The 14,726-nt window shown below is 55.5% G+C and overlaps 2 protein-coding genes and 1 non-coding gene across 20 annotated transcripts in view; all 3 read right to left on the bottom strand.

Annotated features, from left to right (window-relative positions):
• The window catches only part of Sdc3 (syndecan 3), a 31,179-nt gene extending 27,493 nt beyond the window's left edge, over window positions 1-3,686 (bottom strand). The window contains exon 1 of the mRNA XM_090335401.1: window positions 3,501-3,686. Coding sequence (XP_090191527.1) covers window positions 3,501-3,644 — 144 coding nt within the window. The 5' untranslated portion in view covers window positions 3,645-3,686. The remainder of the gene's footprint in view (window positions 1-3,500) is intronic.
• A 6,476-nt stretch (window positions 3,687-10,162) lies between these two features.
• The window catches only part of Pum1 (pumilio RNA binding family member 1), a 122,555-nt gene continuing 117,991 nt past the window's right edge, over window positions 10,163-14,726 (bottom strand). For all 18 annotated transcript variants that reach the window (XM_090335382.1, XM_090335394.1, XM_090335396.1 and 15 more), the window contains one exon: window positions 10,163-11,996. In XM_090335382.1, the coding sequence (XP_090191508.1) occupies window positions 11,865-11,996 (132 nt within the window). In that variant the 3' untranslated portion in view covers window positions 10,163-11,864. The remainder of the gene's footprint in view (window positions 11,997-14,726) is intronic.
• Window positions 13,923-14,005, bottom strand: LOC150062201 (small nucleolar RNA SNORD103/SNORD85). Its single transcript, XR_016536047.1, has one exon. It is a non-coding gene; the product is annotated as a small nucleolar RNA SNORD103/SNORD85 (small nucleolar RNA).

Genomic DNA, 14,726 nt, shown 5'->3' with positions numbered 1-14,726 from the left:
ACCAACTCAACAGAGGAAAACAGGCATGATAGTTCACAATTGTAATCCCAGCTATTCAGAGAGAGGCAGGAGAATGGTCCCCTCCCACAGAACTTGCAAGACCTTATCTGAAAAATAACAGAAGCAAAAAAACCCATTGGGGGCATGAATCAAATGGTTGAGCATCTGCCTAGTAAGTGCAAAATCCTAAGTTCAAACTTCAGTAATGAAAAAGAAAAGAAAATGAACACATAGCAGCTACTATGAGGATGTACAGAGGAGGGAGGCCCAAAGAAACAGAAGTTGCCCAAGATTACACAGCAAGATGGTATGGAGTTGGGGCTGTGGCCAATCCTGTTAGCCTGCCAGCTACAATGGTTATGTCTTCACCTAACTATTCTGTGTCTCGGTTTCCTCATCTGTAAAAAGGGGAGGGGGGGTTTGATCATTCCTCCAATGTCTTATGAGTATCCTAACACCAGATAAATACAGCACACGGAGCGCTTGGTGGTCAGGGCTGTGGGCAGCACAGCTTTTAGCCCCTGGAGGCATGGAGCTGTTCCAAACCCTTCCCTGCCAGGCAGAATGGAGACTCCTAGCCTCCTATCCCCAGATGGCCTAGTGGGCTCCAGCCTTCACATACCCTATTGTAGTCCCAGGAAATAGCCAGCCCTCTCCCCCAACAGCTTTGGTGGTGTGAGGGACACTGGCAGCCCAACCCCACCTTCTAAGAGCCTTCTTCACCTCCTCCCAGGCCCTCCGGAGGCGGCAGCGTGACCCTGCTCACTGCTGGCCCAGCTCTCCCCAGAGAAGCCCCACCCAGGCCACCCTTGGGACACAGTACCCAATCCGAGAAGGCCACACTACTTTCCTCCAGCTGAGCTCACCTGCCACCAACACCAACACAGGGACTGGGAAGAAACACACCATACCCCAGGGAGCAGGAGGCCCCAGCTCCACAGGGTTCTGTCACCACCCCACAGCAGTTCCCAGATAAGTATCTGTCCCCAGAGGGTGGAGGGGCAGGGCAGAAGCTGCCTCTACCAGGACACCCTCCCAGGCCACCGAGAAGACCCCAGATCCCACAGCAGGTATCTGCAGCCTGGAGAGACCCCTTGGTGCTCATGCTGCTCAACCTACAACCTGGCCTGCAATCATCCCAGGTCCTCAATCTTCCATTTCTACGGTGAGGACAACCTCACCACCCCCACCCCACCCCCAACCACTCAGAACAGTCTGGAGGGGGAGGGGTGCTAAGAGGAACAGAAGGGGTGCTGACTGAGCCTCCTCCACACAGCCACCTTCCACTCAGCCAGGCTGAGCACCAGGGGTCACCAGAAAGTGTGGGGTCTTCCCAGACCCCCCTCCCCTGCCGACAGCCACAGACTCAACAGGAGCTGAGCGCTCAAAGCAGTCCCTCTATTACCACACTCCCATTTCTCAGAGGAAGCAACCACCAATGAGAAAACTCCAGACACAGGGAGAATTCAAGTCACACAAAGTGGCACAGAAGAGCCCTTCCGGATCTGGAAAAGGAACATCATTAGGAAAGAACACATTTCAGACACTAACAAGTCCAAGATCCACACCTCTGAAGACATTCGGGATGGCCCTGGTCACCGGGGAATCTCAGGACAGATGCTGAGTCCCCACCTCCACTACCCACAGCCTGAGGAGCCATGTGGCCTCTGTACCCCCACCCCCTTCTCCACCATCCCACACTCCCTGTAAGCTGACAGGGCAGACCAGGGTGATCTTGTCCCTCCCCTCTGCAACCAGCCACTGCCCATTCTGTAACATGCTCAGAGCCCCCTCCACAGAGGCCATCCAGGAGCCACCAGTGAGGTTCTTCTAGTCTCACCTCCGTCCCTCTAGTGCAGACCTTCTGGACACATCCAGGCAACCAGGCTCCACCTCTTAACCCTGTGCCTCCCAGGTGAGGTGGGGGCATGCCCTCCCTCAACAGCCTGGCCCCTAGGAGGACAAGGCATCTCCTCCTCTCAACCCTGCCCAGAGGCCCAGCACTGCCCCACCTGATGCAGGGTGCTCACTGCTAGAGGAGCCCCCCCCCCCACACACACACATACACACCAGGCCCTCACTTACTGGAACAGAGTGCCAGGGTTAAAACATGCCATCCCCATCCCCTGCACTGTTTCCCCAAGCACTTCCTGAGTGCTCTGTCCCATTCCTCTGGAAAGGGTGTCCGTACCCCCATTTCACTGAGGGGACCCCAAGGCTCAGAGAAGTAGGATAACTGGCTCCCCAAACCATACCAGGCATGGATGCCTGGGTATGAAGCCAGAACTGCCATGTCTAGGTTTTTTCTTTTTCCTTTTCTTTTTTTAGAATCTAAAACTGCCACTGAGGAAGTGACCCCAGACTCGACCCTCCCAGGGGCGGCTCTCCCCATCGCCCCACTCGGTAAACCGGATAAGGCACAGGCTACCAAGCATCTTTCCATGGTCTGCCCCCAACTTCTCATAGCCTGAGGGGCCTGGGGGTCCAGGAAGCCACAGAGGACCCCCCCACACACACCTGTCCCCACTAAAGACTGGCCACTGGGCTGGTACTGGGTGCACAGGCCGGGCTGAGCACCAGGGGTCACCAGAAAGGGTGGGGGTCTTCCCAGCCTGGCAAGAGAGGACAGCATTGTTCCTGGAGATGACCAAGGGGGTGTGACCCAGAAATCTCCAGCCCAGAATGTGGACGTCTGCAGCGGGGGAAGAACTCACTGGGACCCAGAGGGAGGACGGGGCCGAGCTCGGCTCCACGGCCACGCGGACCCTCCGGGGTCACCTCATCCACACCTCTCCCGGCAGGCACACACCCCAGGGACGCTGCCCCAGCCGTGCTCGCACCTCTGCAGCCAGGCACACGGGCACAGACACACGCGCACACACCACCAGGCACGCGCTCACACACTCGCGCGCACACGGCCACGGGTTCACGCCCACCAGCCGAGTCCCCGGCCCACAGCCCGGGCCACGGCCGCGTCCACATGCACAGTGGGGGCGGGGCGGCACCCATCCAGGTGGGGCCGCGGCCTTCTCGTGCTCACGACCTACAGGTTCCCGCACCCAGGTCGGAGGTGGGCGCGCTTGGGGTCACCGTCGCTCACCCCGCAGGTCACCTTCACGATCACCCCCTCACTGCCCTGCCGGTCGCTGGGAGGGCGCGGGGGGGGGTGACCCGATGATAAACCCCGATGCGCCCCCCCACCCGGCGCGGGAACCGGCGGGCTCCCTACAAGTGGCCGCGTTCTGGGCACACCCACGAGGCCCCAGACACACCCAGCTCGGCCCGCACGCGACCCCGCGCCCGCCAGGCCCTTCCGGCGCCTCGGGGACGGGGAGAGGGCCCGACCCCCACCCCAACCGCCCGGGCGGCCGTGGGGGGCGCGGGGCCCGAGGCGCCCCTGGGGAGCCGCCTGCAACCGCGGTGGGGGGCCGCGGCGAGGGGCGCGGGGTGCGGGGGTGCGGGGGACGCGGTGGGGGTCCCGGGGTCCCGGAGGCACTCACCCCCGCGGCGCGCCCCGCGAGCAGCAGCAGCAGCAGCGGCGGCAGGAGCAGCCCGCGGGCCCCGGAGGCGGCGGCGGCGGCGGCCCCGGTCCCCGCGGCGGCCCCGTGGGCGGCCCCGGCGCGGTGCGGCGGCCCCGGCTTCATGGCGGCGGCGCGGGCGGCGGCGGGGCCTTTGTTCCGGCGCGGCGGGGCTGCGCGGCGGCGGCGGCGGCGGCGCTCGACGCTGTGGCTCGGGGTCCGCTCGGCCGCCGGCTCCGCCTCGCTCGCTCCGCGCTCGCGGCTCCGCGCCCACAGCGGCCGCGCCCGCAGGAAGCGTGCGACGCCGCCGCCGCCGCCGCCGCCGCCGCCGGGCCGCCCCCCGCGCGGGCGGGGGAGGAGGGCGGGGCGGGCAGAGGAGCGACCCCCCCCCGCTCCCCGCGCCCCGCCCCAGGGACCCCGCCCCGGGGACCCCGAGAACCACCGGAGACCCCAGACCCCGGACCCCGTCCCGGAGCCCCAAGAATCCCCAGAGACCCCGCCCCGGGGACCCCGAGAACCACCGGAGACCCCAGACCCTCTGACCCCGCCCCCGGGACCCCAGACCCCCTGACCCCGCCCCGGGGACCCCGAGAACCACCGGAGACCCCACCCTAGGGACCCCTGACCCCCTGAACCCTCCCTGGGACCCCAAGAACTCCCGGAGACCCCGCTCCTGTGACCCAGACCCCCTGACCCCGCCCCAGGGACCCCGAGAACCCCCGAGACCCCGCCCCAGGAACCCCAGACCCCCTGACCCCGCCCCGAGGACCCCGAGGACCCCCGGATATCCAACCCCAGGGACCCCTGACCCCGCCTCGGGGAACCCTGAGAACCCCCGGAGACCCCACCCAGGGGACCACAGACCTCCCTGACCCCTCCCCGGGACCCCAAGAACTCCCGGAGACCCCGCTCCTGTGACACAGACCCCCTGACCCCACCCCGGGGACCCCGAAAACCCCCGGAGACCCCGCCCCAGGGACCTCTGGCCCAACCCCGGGGACCCCGAGAACATCCAGAGACCCCGTCCCTGTACCCCAGACCCCCTGACTCCTCTCCGGGACCCCAAAAACACCCGTAGGCTCTCTGAACCAGCTCTGGGAACCCCGAAAATCCCCGGAGTTCCCGTGACCGAGACCCCGTGATCCCGCGCCCCGTCCCGAACACCCCAAGAAGCCCTCGGAGAGTCCGCCCTGGGGACCTCAGATCCCCCAGCGTCTCATGTCCCGCCCCGGGGACCCTGAGACTCGGGGACCCCGCGATCCTCCGGCCCCGAGCTCTGTTCCAGGGACCCCAACTTCTCCCGGTCCCCCGGCCCGGGCCCCGAGAGCGCCGGGGGCCCCTTTCAGGCCTGCACAGAGCACCTGGCCCCAAGCACGACCCGCCTGGTCCTGGGGCCCGGCGAGGAGGGCCCATCACCAGTGCCCGCTTTAGGCGCCGTTCCAGACCCCCCGCCCCCCTGTCCCCATCCCGCACCCCAGCCAGCCTGCCGAGGGGCCCAGGCTTTCCAAGACCCGCGTGACTCCGGACTAACCCCGGCCCGCTCGGGGCCTCCGGGGGAGGGGACCCGGGCCTCGCCACGGTGGCTAGCGCCGCATGGACACGGCGGGCAGATCTGCAGCAGCGCCTCCTTCCCCAGACTCCCCCCGGCCCCCACATCTCGGCGTCCCACGCTGGGAGCAGTGGAGCCGCCCCGGAGGACGACCTGTGGCCGGCTCTCCTCGGCTCCGCCTCGCCTGGCGGCCCCGCTGCGCCCAGCCGCAGGCAGGCAGGCGTGGGCCTGCTGTCCTGCCCTGTCCGGGTCCCACCGCGCGCCCGCCCCAGTGTGTTCCCCCATCCCCAGAGGTGGGAGCGGGAGCGGGAGATGAGGAGCCTTGCAAACCCCAGTGGCTTCCTTCAAGTCACCCTCCAATACCTCCACCAAGGCCGTGCTGTCAGGGTTGTTTTGCTGGGGAAACGGAGGCTGGGTGAGGAAAGGTGATTGATGATGGCGATTCGGATGCCTCCCCTCCCCGCCCCCACCTGCTGTCGGTCCTGGGTCCCAGCCCCCTGCCAGAGACGCTAAAGGAACTGGGGGTTGGAAATGAATGCTTAGACCGAGGAAAGGGAGAGGCTGGGAGGAACCGAATCTGGGGAGCAGACATGGTCTTGGGGTATCAGATGATGTCTGGCTTTCCTTGCAGAACCTTGGGGAAAATGTCCAGAGGACTTTAAGCTACAGCTGTGTTAACAGTGAGACGGATGGAGGGGGGAGAAAGGAGGAGGGGGAAGAGATGGAGGGGGGCCCGGAGTGTACTCTAGTGGTAGAGTGCTTGTCTAGCATGCACAAAGCCCTGGGTTCAATTGCTCAGTACCACGTACACAGAAAAAAGCCCCAAAGAGACTAGTGGAGGTTCAAGGTGCTACACATCCCCGTGGGGCACCGAGGTTTCTGAACAGTTGGGGCCATTGCGGTAGGGTCACCATCCTGGCAAGACTCTGTGGACATCGCTTATCAGGCCAGGAGTGCCACCTGCTGGTCTCCTCCTGCACTAGTCACAGCGTCACAGCCACAGCTCAGCCAGCCCATCCTCCCTCGGGATTTCCCTGGAGGTCACATTGTCAGTTCACCCAGTCACCCTTCTTGGGCCTATCTACCACCCATGACATGCCAGTACACTCAGGGTCTCTCTTCCCCTAGGAGCAACTCCTCACCTGTTGGCACCTCTCCTGGCCCAGCTTTCACCTCCCACAAAATCAACTTTCTCTGAGAAGCTTTCCCATCTCCCTCAGACTGAGCAGAAATGGTCTTGCCCTTGCCTATCACCCTGATCACACCCATCCTGCACTCCTTGCTGTCAGTGTGGGAGCACCTCAGTATCCACAGAGAGCTGGCCCTGTGTCCAATGGAAATCTATAAACAACATTCATATACCCTCATCCCCGTTTTCCAGGTGAGAAACCAAGGCCCCTTCTCCCAACCTGGCAAGTGAGAGCCAGACTCTCAACAGTGACATTCTATCTCCAGGACTCCCAGGTATGCTGGCAAGTGATGAATGACTTACAGTCTGTGGCCCACCCATCACCCATGCACACACCAACCCAAGGACAATCTCAGACACACTGCCTGACACCCTTACAGCCCCTACGAGCATGCCCAGTGGCCATCTTTCTACCCCAACCCCACTCTGGCCCCACTCTCCCTCTGCCCTTAGCTGAGGGTCTCCTGGCTCTAAGAAAGCAGTGGAGGGGGGTCACAGAGGCCTCAGCAATAAGGAGGCAAGAGGCCAAGCCCCTTGGGAACTGTGGTCTCTGCCCCTCCTCCCTGTTCTTCTGGGGGGGGGGGAAGGGATTCTGGAAATTGAGTCACCTGCCCCTTATCATACAGCTAGCCAATAAATGAGACATGCTTTGAAGAAGGCAGTATGCCCACAGCTCCAGGCTGTGCCCCAGAGGCCCAGGGGGAACCAAACAAGTTCCTGTTCCCTTGCCATCACCTCCGTTCCCCAGCCCCACCCCAGCCTTTCCCAGCACAGTGGGAGGTCAGGCCCCACCTCTACCTTCCACCCCCTCCTGCTTGCTTCGGACAAAGTCACAAAGTCGGGGTAACAGCAGCCTGGGTGGTGAGGGACAGCGAGCCCCAACACTCAGGAGTCAAAGCAGGTTCTGGCAAGAATACCCCAGATGTGGAAACACCAATAGCTCTCTGGGGGCAGTTTGAGGGTACAGGGGCAAGCTGAACCCTGCAGGGCCTGAACATGCCGAGGAGCTGCAGGGCCTGCAGGAGGGCCCAAGGGGGGAGGGGGGCACAGAGCACCCAGGAAACTGACCTAGAGGGATAGGGTATCACATCCCAGGGACACATACCCATTGGTGTGGGGTTAGCTCTGGGGGCTAGGCATCTCCTAGGTCAATTAGCTGGGGGCAGATAGAGGGACAGAGGAGCCACCAGTCTTCAGGGCTTATGGGGGAGAGGGAAGGGTGATTGGGGTTCTGAGGACTGTTCAGTGGGGCAGGCTAGCGGGGTGGGGCAAGGGGTCTCATTGAGGGGAGAGGGATATCCAGCTGGGGGGACGGGGTGGCACCTGATTCACCTTAGGATGGTTACCTGCCCCACGGCCAGACATGGGGCCCAGCTTATCAGAGCCAAAAGCCCTGGCTTTTGGGAGAAAAGGGAGAAGTTACCACCCTGAGGAAGGAATCTAAGAAGGAATCTTGGAAGGCTTTGTGGTGGTGGAGACACGGGCTATGGGAGGCAGGCCTTGGGGACACGGGTGTTCTGAAACATCACAGAGCCAAGCCAGCCATGGAGGCTGTGGTAGCAGGCTGGTCAGATAGCTTCAGGCAAGCCCCTCAGTCATGATACTGTCTGCTTTTTGGGCTTCAGGCCCCTAGGGAAGCAGGGGTGTCCTGGGTGGATGGCTGAGGTATCATTTTTTTTTTTCTTTTTGCCAGTCAGGACCAACCCCTATACCACTTCTGTTTTTTTTCAGTAGTTAATTGGAGATCAGAGTCTAAGGGGGACTTTTCTGCCCATGCTGGCTTTGAACCACGATCCTCAGATCTCAGCCTCCTCAGTAGCTAGGATTCTTGCCAGCTTGAGGTGGGGTGTCTTGATCCCTGGCATCAGGATGCTACAGGTGTCTGCAGCTTTAAGGTAGCCTTGTGACTTGCACATTAATCTGGGGGGACTGGCAGGCATCAGTTCCTTCTAGGATGGAACTGACTTAAATAAGAGCAGCGTGAATGTGCCTAGTACATGGTGGTGGCTCTGAAGGTTCCTACAGTGCATCTGTGACCCAGTCTCCAACTTGTCTCTTGAACAAAGCTGTTGTGGGCTGGGGCCCCATAACGCAGCACTAAATCTTAGAGATCTGAGAAATGAAGAAGGAACAAAGCTTTTTTCAGCGCCAGACTTTGATCTCTGGGTAGGCCAGGAATCTCCAACGAGAAGAAAGTCAGCCCAACCTTGGACCTTGGAACCTGAAGTGCCAGGGCTACTAACAAGTGCTTGCTTTAGGCAGCAGCACCTTCATGTGGCCACAGCTGGTAACTGCATGCAGTCACAGGTTTCCTTTTTAGCCAGTCCTGGGGCTTGAACTCAGGGCATTGTCCTGGATACTGTCCCACAGCTTCTTTTGCTTAAGGTGAGCACACCACAAAGTCAGGAGACTCGTATCTCCAATTAATCACTAGAAAATGGGAAGTAGGGCTATAGCCTTGAGCTGAAGAGTTCAGGGACAGCACCAAGAGTTCAACCTGACCAAAAAAACCCCAAACCAAACCAAACCTTCAAACTCTTCTCCAGCAACTCTAGGAGAGGTAACCATTGCTGGGCCTCCCAGATGTCACAGAAGGTGGTAAGAGCAAAATGCCATGGGCAGAGTACTGGACTGGGAGTTAGGAGACCTCAGACAAAATCCTCACTTCTTTACCACCTTACAGCAAGCATGGGTCTTCAAACCATGTAATGCAACTGAGACGACTACCTCACTCCACCTTCTGAGGCTTTCCCAAGCCCTGATGGCCACAGACTGGAGCAGGTGTGATCAAAGCCCCATCAGATCCCTGATCCTCAGCTTCCAGATGTTTGATGGATTTATCTGCCTATGCTGCAGAACTGCTGGGGGGACGGGGGGACTGCCATATGGAAACTATTTCCTGATGGCTCTATGATGGAGGTATGCAGGCAGAAGTGTTTTTTGAGACAAAGTCTTGCTTTGTATCCTACACCAATGAAACAAATCATCCTTCAATCTAAGTCTCCCAGCATGCTGGGATTACAGGAATGCCCCACCAGGGTAAACCCTAGTTCTTTTATTCACCAAGATCAAGATCTATGCACAGCCACTGGATGAGGATAAAGGAGAAAAAAATGGGGAGTTCATTTTTGCTTTGTTTTGACACTGCAAACTGCTTGTTGAAATAAAGCCTCACCAAAACAGCCATTTAAAGATTAAAAAAAAGCCAGTTTGTTTCAACCAGTGTGCTGCATGCTATTTCAAAGTTACAGATTTTAATCTCACAACTAGTCTGCACAAATACACTAGTATATATCTCCTCTTTTACAGAGAAAACTGGGTCTCAGGAAACCCCAGTGAGGCACTGCATTTAACCAACCATGCCTCAAAGGGGTTGAGCTGGAAACGAAGGGTGATGATGGTCACATTTCTCAAGTTTCCTTTCCTCCTCTGCGACCACTAAAACACATGGAAGATGAGACACTAAATGAGGAGGGGGGTGGAAGAGAGGGCAGGAACCAGTGCCTGGCATGAAGTGGCTAACTACTCTGCTTTACCAAAGCTCAGACACCTTATGTGAGAAATGGAAGATGGGTTCCGAGCCCCTTGCTCCCTGGTGAGATGACAGGCAAATGCCAGAACACAGATCCCATCGAGAGTGGGGCAGGCTTTTAGAGGAAGGTGAATGCTTTGAGTCCTCAACCCGAGGTACAACCTGGACTTCATGCAGACGGTCTTTATTCTGAAAGCCCTTGGGCAGGCCAAAACCAGCTTCATGTCACATGAGGCCAAGGAGCCATCCACTTGACACTGCTTGCCCTATTTTAATAATACTCCACCATTCCAATCTCCTCTCACCTGACAAGCAGAGAGGGAGGCAGAGGGAAAAGGGGAACTGGGGTAGGAGGATTAAAAGAAAGTACAAACTCAGATTCCAAAGTTCTGTATTTTTCAAAATAAAGATCACACATTGTTTAGAGACAATCTACACAAGAGTTACAAAAAATAGTTGCCCAGGCATAAGCATACACAGGTTTGTTAATTATACACATATGGTTACAAGTGTGCTTGCAAAAAAGTTCATTGGAAATATACACAAGGCTCTGGAAATGTACACCGTGTAGTGTTACAATTCTATATTCAAACAAGGAAAATTGACAGTATGTTACATTCACTTACAAGTAGACAAAATGCAAAATACAATTCATCTTCTGTACAAAAAGAAAGGGCAGTTCACACTTTACAGGTAGGTGGGAGGGCTCTGATTGTAGGAAGGCTGGGCAGGGCTCAACTTTTGCACATCCTTTTGACTGTCACAAAATAAGCAAAACATTACTTTTGTAGGGTTAAAAAAAAAAAAAAAACAAAACCCCACTAGTGTGAACTGAGTCATCTGAATATTTAGAAAGGATCCTGCTACTGCCTCACTAGCCCACAAAGAAAACCAAGCTAGCTGTATCTTCTTAAACATTAACTAGGCTGTATAAAGAACATTTATTCCTTCAAAAGAAAAAAAAAAATTTACTTCTGGTTGAAATTACAATTTACAATATACAACACTATATGCTACGACCATAAAAGGTGAGAATATACACTGAATGCACAGGGCTGGCTAATTCTCTGTTCTTACCAAAAAACGGGTTTATGTTGATTCAAACTTCTCCACATTTACATTACAGGTATACAAATGTACAATTGTACAATCAAAAGTATGTTCGACTACTAGGGTACATTATAGATACAGATTAGACATCAAAACAAGAAAATACTACAAATTTGTATATATGCAAAGTCTACACCAAGTATACACTATGTATTTATAGAAGCAAGACCAAAAGCAGAGTTGGATTTTTTTTCTCATGCTAAAAGAATCAGATTTTGCCTTTCCATGTTAATAGAAAAAAATCCAGTAGGCAGTAAACAATGCACCCGGCCTGGGCTCCGGCCGGCTCCTCCCCAGTGCTCTGGGCCTCGCCGGCTCCAGCACAGCAGTTGTTCAAAGTTTCATCAACAATGTCAGAAATGGAGGCGTTAGCAACTCTGAAACATTTTCATTATATATACATATATGTATGTATGTGTATATATATATATATATCGATTTTTTATAAACAGTGTTAAATTGTTAAATGCCACTTTATGGTCATTTAACTAAAATTCAAACTTCCCAGGTTTTTTTTGTTTGTTTTTGTTTTTTACTAAAATGAGATGGGGAAGAGCTATTTGCAAAACTTGCCCATGAGGCAAATGAGTTAAAAACCTTTTTTTAAAACTTTTTTTTTTTTTGTTAAACCAACCACCCTGAAAGTTTCTTCACATGGAATATAGATACAACATTGAACAAAATATGTGGCCTCCCATGTACACTGGTTACCTATGTACAGTATCCTATACACCAGTAAAACAGCAGGGCAATTAGTCAATTAAAAAAAATAATTAGTACATGTTATGTGTAATAAAATTAAATTTACAAAGGCTTTCCACCTGCGGGGTTGATTCGATTCTGGAGGAGGCACAACCCCACAGCAAGCACTGGCCACCGAGGCGCCGGCCTCAGGACACTTGCGGCTGCTGGTTGGATCTGCCGGGGATCAGCGAGGTCAGCGGGCTCGGGAATGGGCTGCATTGTTCAGATAATGCCATTTGGGGGACCACAGATGGGCCCCAAGTCCACACCGTTCTTCATGTAGTACTTCTCCAGCTTGGCCAGGATGTGCTTGCCATAGGTGTACTTGCGAAGAGTGGCGATGTGGGGCCGGATCTGTGGAGCAAGGACGGACGAGCTGTCACTGGGGCCCAGGAGAGAGGGGCCAGCAGGAGCTTTCACCCAGTCAGCCAAGTCCCCTGAGTTCTCTCTAGGGAGGGGAGAGGAAATAGGGGAGGGGAGGGGAGAGGAAATAGGGGAGGGGAGGGGAGAGGAAATAGGGGAGGGGAGGGGAGAGGGGGAGAGAAGCTTCTACCCTGACCCCTCAGCTAAACCCCAATTCTCTCTCTAATTCATAATGGATCACAAAAAAAAAGTGACCAGAAAAATAAGTTGAATCAGGAGCCCAACCTTTCTTCGGGTACTGGGGTTTGAACTCAGTGACCTGTGCTTGCTAGGCATACTTTTATCCCTGGCTTTTGGTCATTATTTTTTAGGTAAGGTATCTATCTATCTATCTATCTATCTATCTATCTATCTATCTATCTATCTATCTATCTAATCTACCTACCTACCTATTTGTGGATGTGGGGCTTGAACTCAAGGTCTGGGAGCTATCCCTGAGCTTTTTCATTCAAGGCTAGTGCTACTTCCAGTGGCTTTGAACCAGATTCCAGCCTGCGTGTGCCACCGGCATCCAGCAGATCTCAATTGTTTTGTGTGTACTGGTACTGGGGGGCTGGAACTCGGGGCCACACACTGACCCTGGGCTCTTTGGTTCTCTTACACTTCAGCCACAACTCTACTTCTGGCTTTTGGTGATTAGAGATAAAGAGTTTCTTGGATTTTCTTCCCTGTGGTGGTTTCAAATTGTGATCTTTTGTCAAGCAGTTAGGATGACTGTACGTGTGAATCACAGTGAGGCCAGCGACTTAGCCAAGGTCAAGTGGCCGGTAAAGGATGAACAGGTGCTCTCTTACCATCCTGTCCAGACATGCTTTGCTTGGCATGTGTCCTGCTCTTACTGGCTCTGCTCCCCCTTCCAGCATCCTCCCCACTCCCTGGATACATTCCTGTGTACCCAGACAGTCCCAGGTGCCACCTTCCTGTGGACTCAGGGAACGTTCTATATGCTTAGCAATCCATCTTTCTACACAGACCGTAGAGGACCACGGCTTATGAATCTGTTCCCCACCATGGTGCCATGCTTCGGCCGGGGAGCCCAGGCTGTGGACATGAGTCCTGAGGACTCGAGGCTGGCCACCTTCATTGTGGCAGCTCTCCTCCCAGGAAAACTAAGTGCCACTCCACTCCGCTCACCTCCATCCCTAGACTGGCTGGCTGGTGAGTGAAATCAGTTAACCGTCACAGTTCTCCTGAACACACATACACACATGCACACACGCACACTGCTGTCATCAACCTGCTCTCCCCTAATGCTCACAAGTGGGAAAACCAAGATTGTGAAAAGTCCAGTTTCCACTCCCAAGTCACCCCCCTATGAAACCCTGATGTGAGCTCCAAACTCTTCTCTTCAGCCCTGGGCCATCAGCAGCCACTGACCGCACTATTTCAAGCCTCTTCTCTCCTGTGGCCAGCATTTCTTTCTCCCTAGCTCCTCACAGGATGATTAGCTGAGCTATGGGTGTGGGGTCACCACAGGCCTGCCCTAGTGAACTCTGCCTGCCATGTGCTCTTCATTCGGTTTCTAGGAAAGGCTCAAGTGACCCCCCCATTCCCGCCCCAGTCATCTCTGCACTCACATTCCTGCATACCCCTCCCATACCCAGGTTCTCCTGGGTTGGCCAGGATGAGCAACGGAGCCCTGTTTAGGGAGGGCTTGCTACAGAGCACATGCACTTGTTGGGCAAAGGAATAACAGACCTGTCTACAACTCCCATTCTGCCCCAGCCTCCAAGGCATCACCACCACCTGCCTAACCCAAATGAACCCCAAAGAACTCTGGGTCCCCAGCCTTCAGCTGCCATCCCCAGACACTGGCTGGGGGTGTGGAGGGGTCTGCCCCAGAGGTGGAAGGTCTTGTCTGGCTCAGAACGAGTCCATAACAAAGATTCTCATCACTCAACTTTGTTCTCAGTGAGGGCAAGTGAGTCATCATCGCCAGACAGTGGTGACCCCTCCTCTGAGCAGGGCAGGGGGCCCAGAGTCCCAACACTGCTGCTTGCCCACAAGGGGCACTGCTAGGGGAACCCACTCTGTCACCTGCCCCAAACTTCTAGGTGGCTCCTGTCAGCTCCCCCTTCACAGCTGCTAACTAAATGCTCACACTTCTACTCACACCCTACCCTAACATCCTAGCCTTGTGTTCCACAGAGCCTTCCTTGGAGACATGGGGCAGGGCTCGTATGCAGCAGGATTTTCTACTGCTCTTCCCTCCAGACTGTGGGCTGTGGTGTCTCTGTGCTTCCACTATGGGAACAGCAGACATGTATGCAGAGAGTGTGACAACACAGGAATCTGAACCTTCACTGAGGCATGAGGAGGACGACAAGCTGATTTGCTGGGACTAAGTTTATCTCTTAAGGCCCAATGAAAGAGCTCACAAAACTGTAAACTGGCCAAATGCCACTGGCTAATGCCTATAATCCAAGCTACTCAGGAGAATGAGATCTAAGTATGCTGACTTGAAGCCAGCAGAGGCAGCCAAATTCCAGGTCTCTTATCCTGCAAAACTAGGGGTGTGGCTCAAGTAATAGAGCACTGATCTTGAGCAACAACACTAAGCAAGAGTGTAAGGCCTCTGAGTTCCAGCCCCATTACTTTCCTACACTTGCATGCACATATATACAACACACAGTCTAAAAAACAAAAACTAAGCCAAGAGTT

The sequence above is a fragment of the Megascapheus bottae genome, chromosome 6, assembly GCF_031878675.1.
Source record: "Megascapheus bottae isolate mThoBot1 chromosome 6, mThoBot2.hap1, whole genome shotgun sequence".
NCBI classification, from domain to species: Eukaryota; Metazoa; Chordata; class Mammalia; order Rodentia; family Geomyidae; genus Megascapheus; species Megascapheus bottae.
Note: the sequence above shows the minus strand (reverse complement) of the source record. Positions and strands in the feature narration are given on the sequence as shown.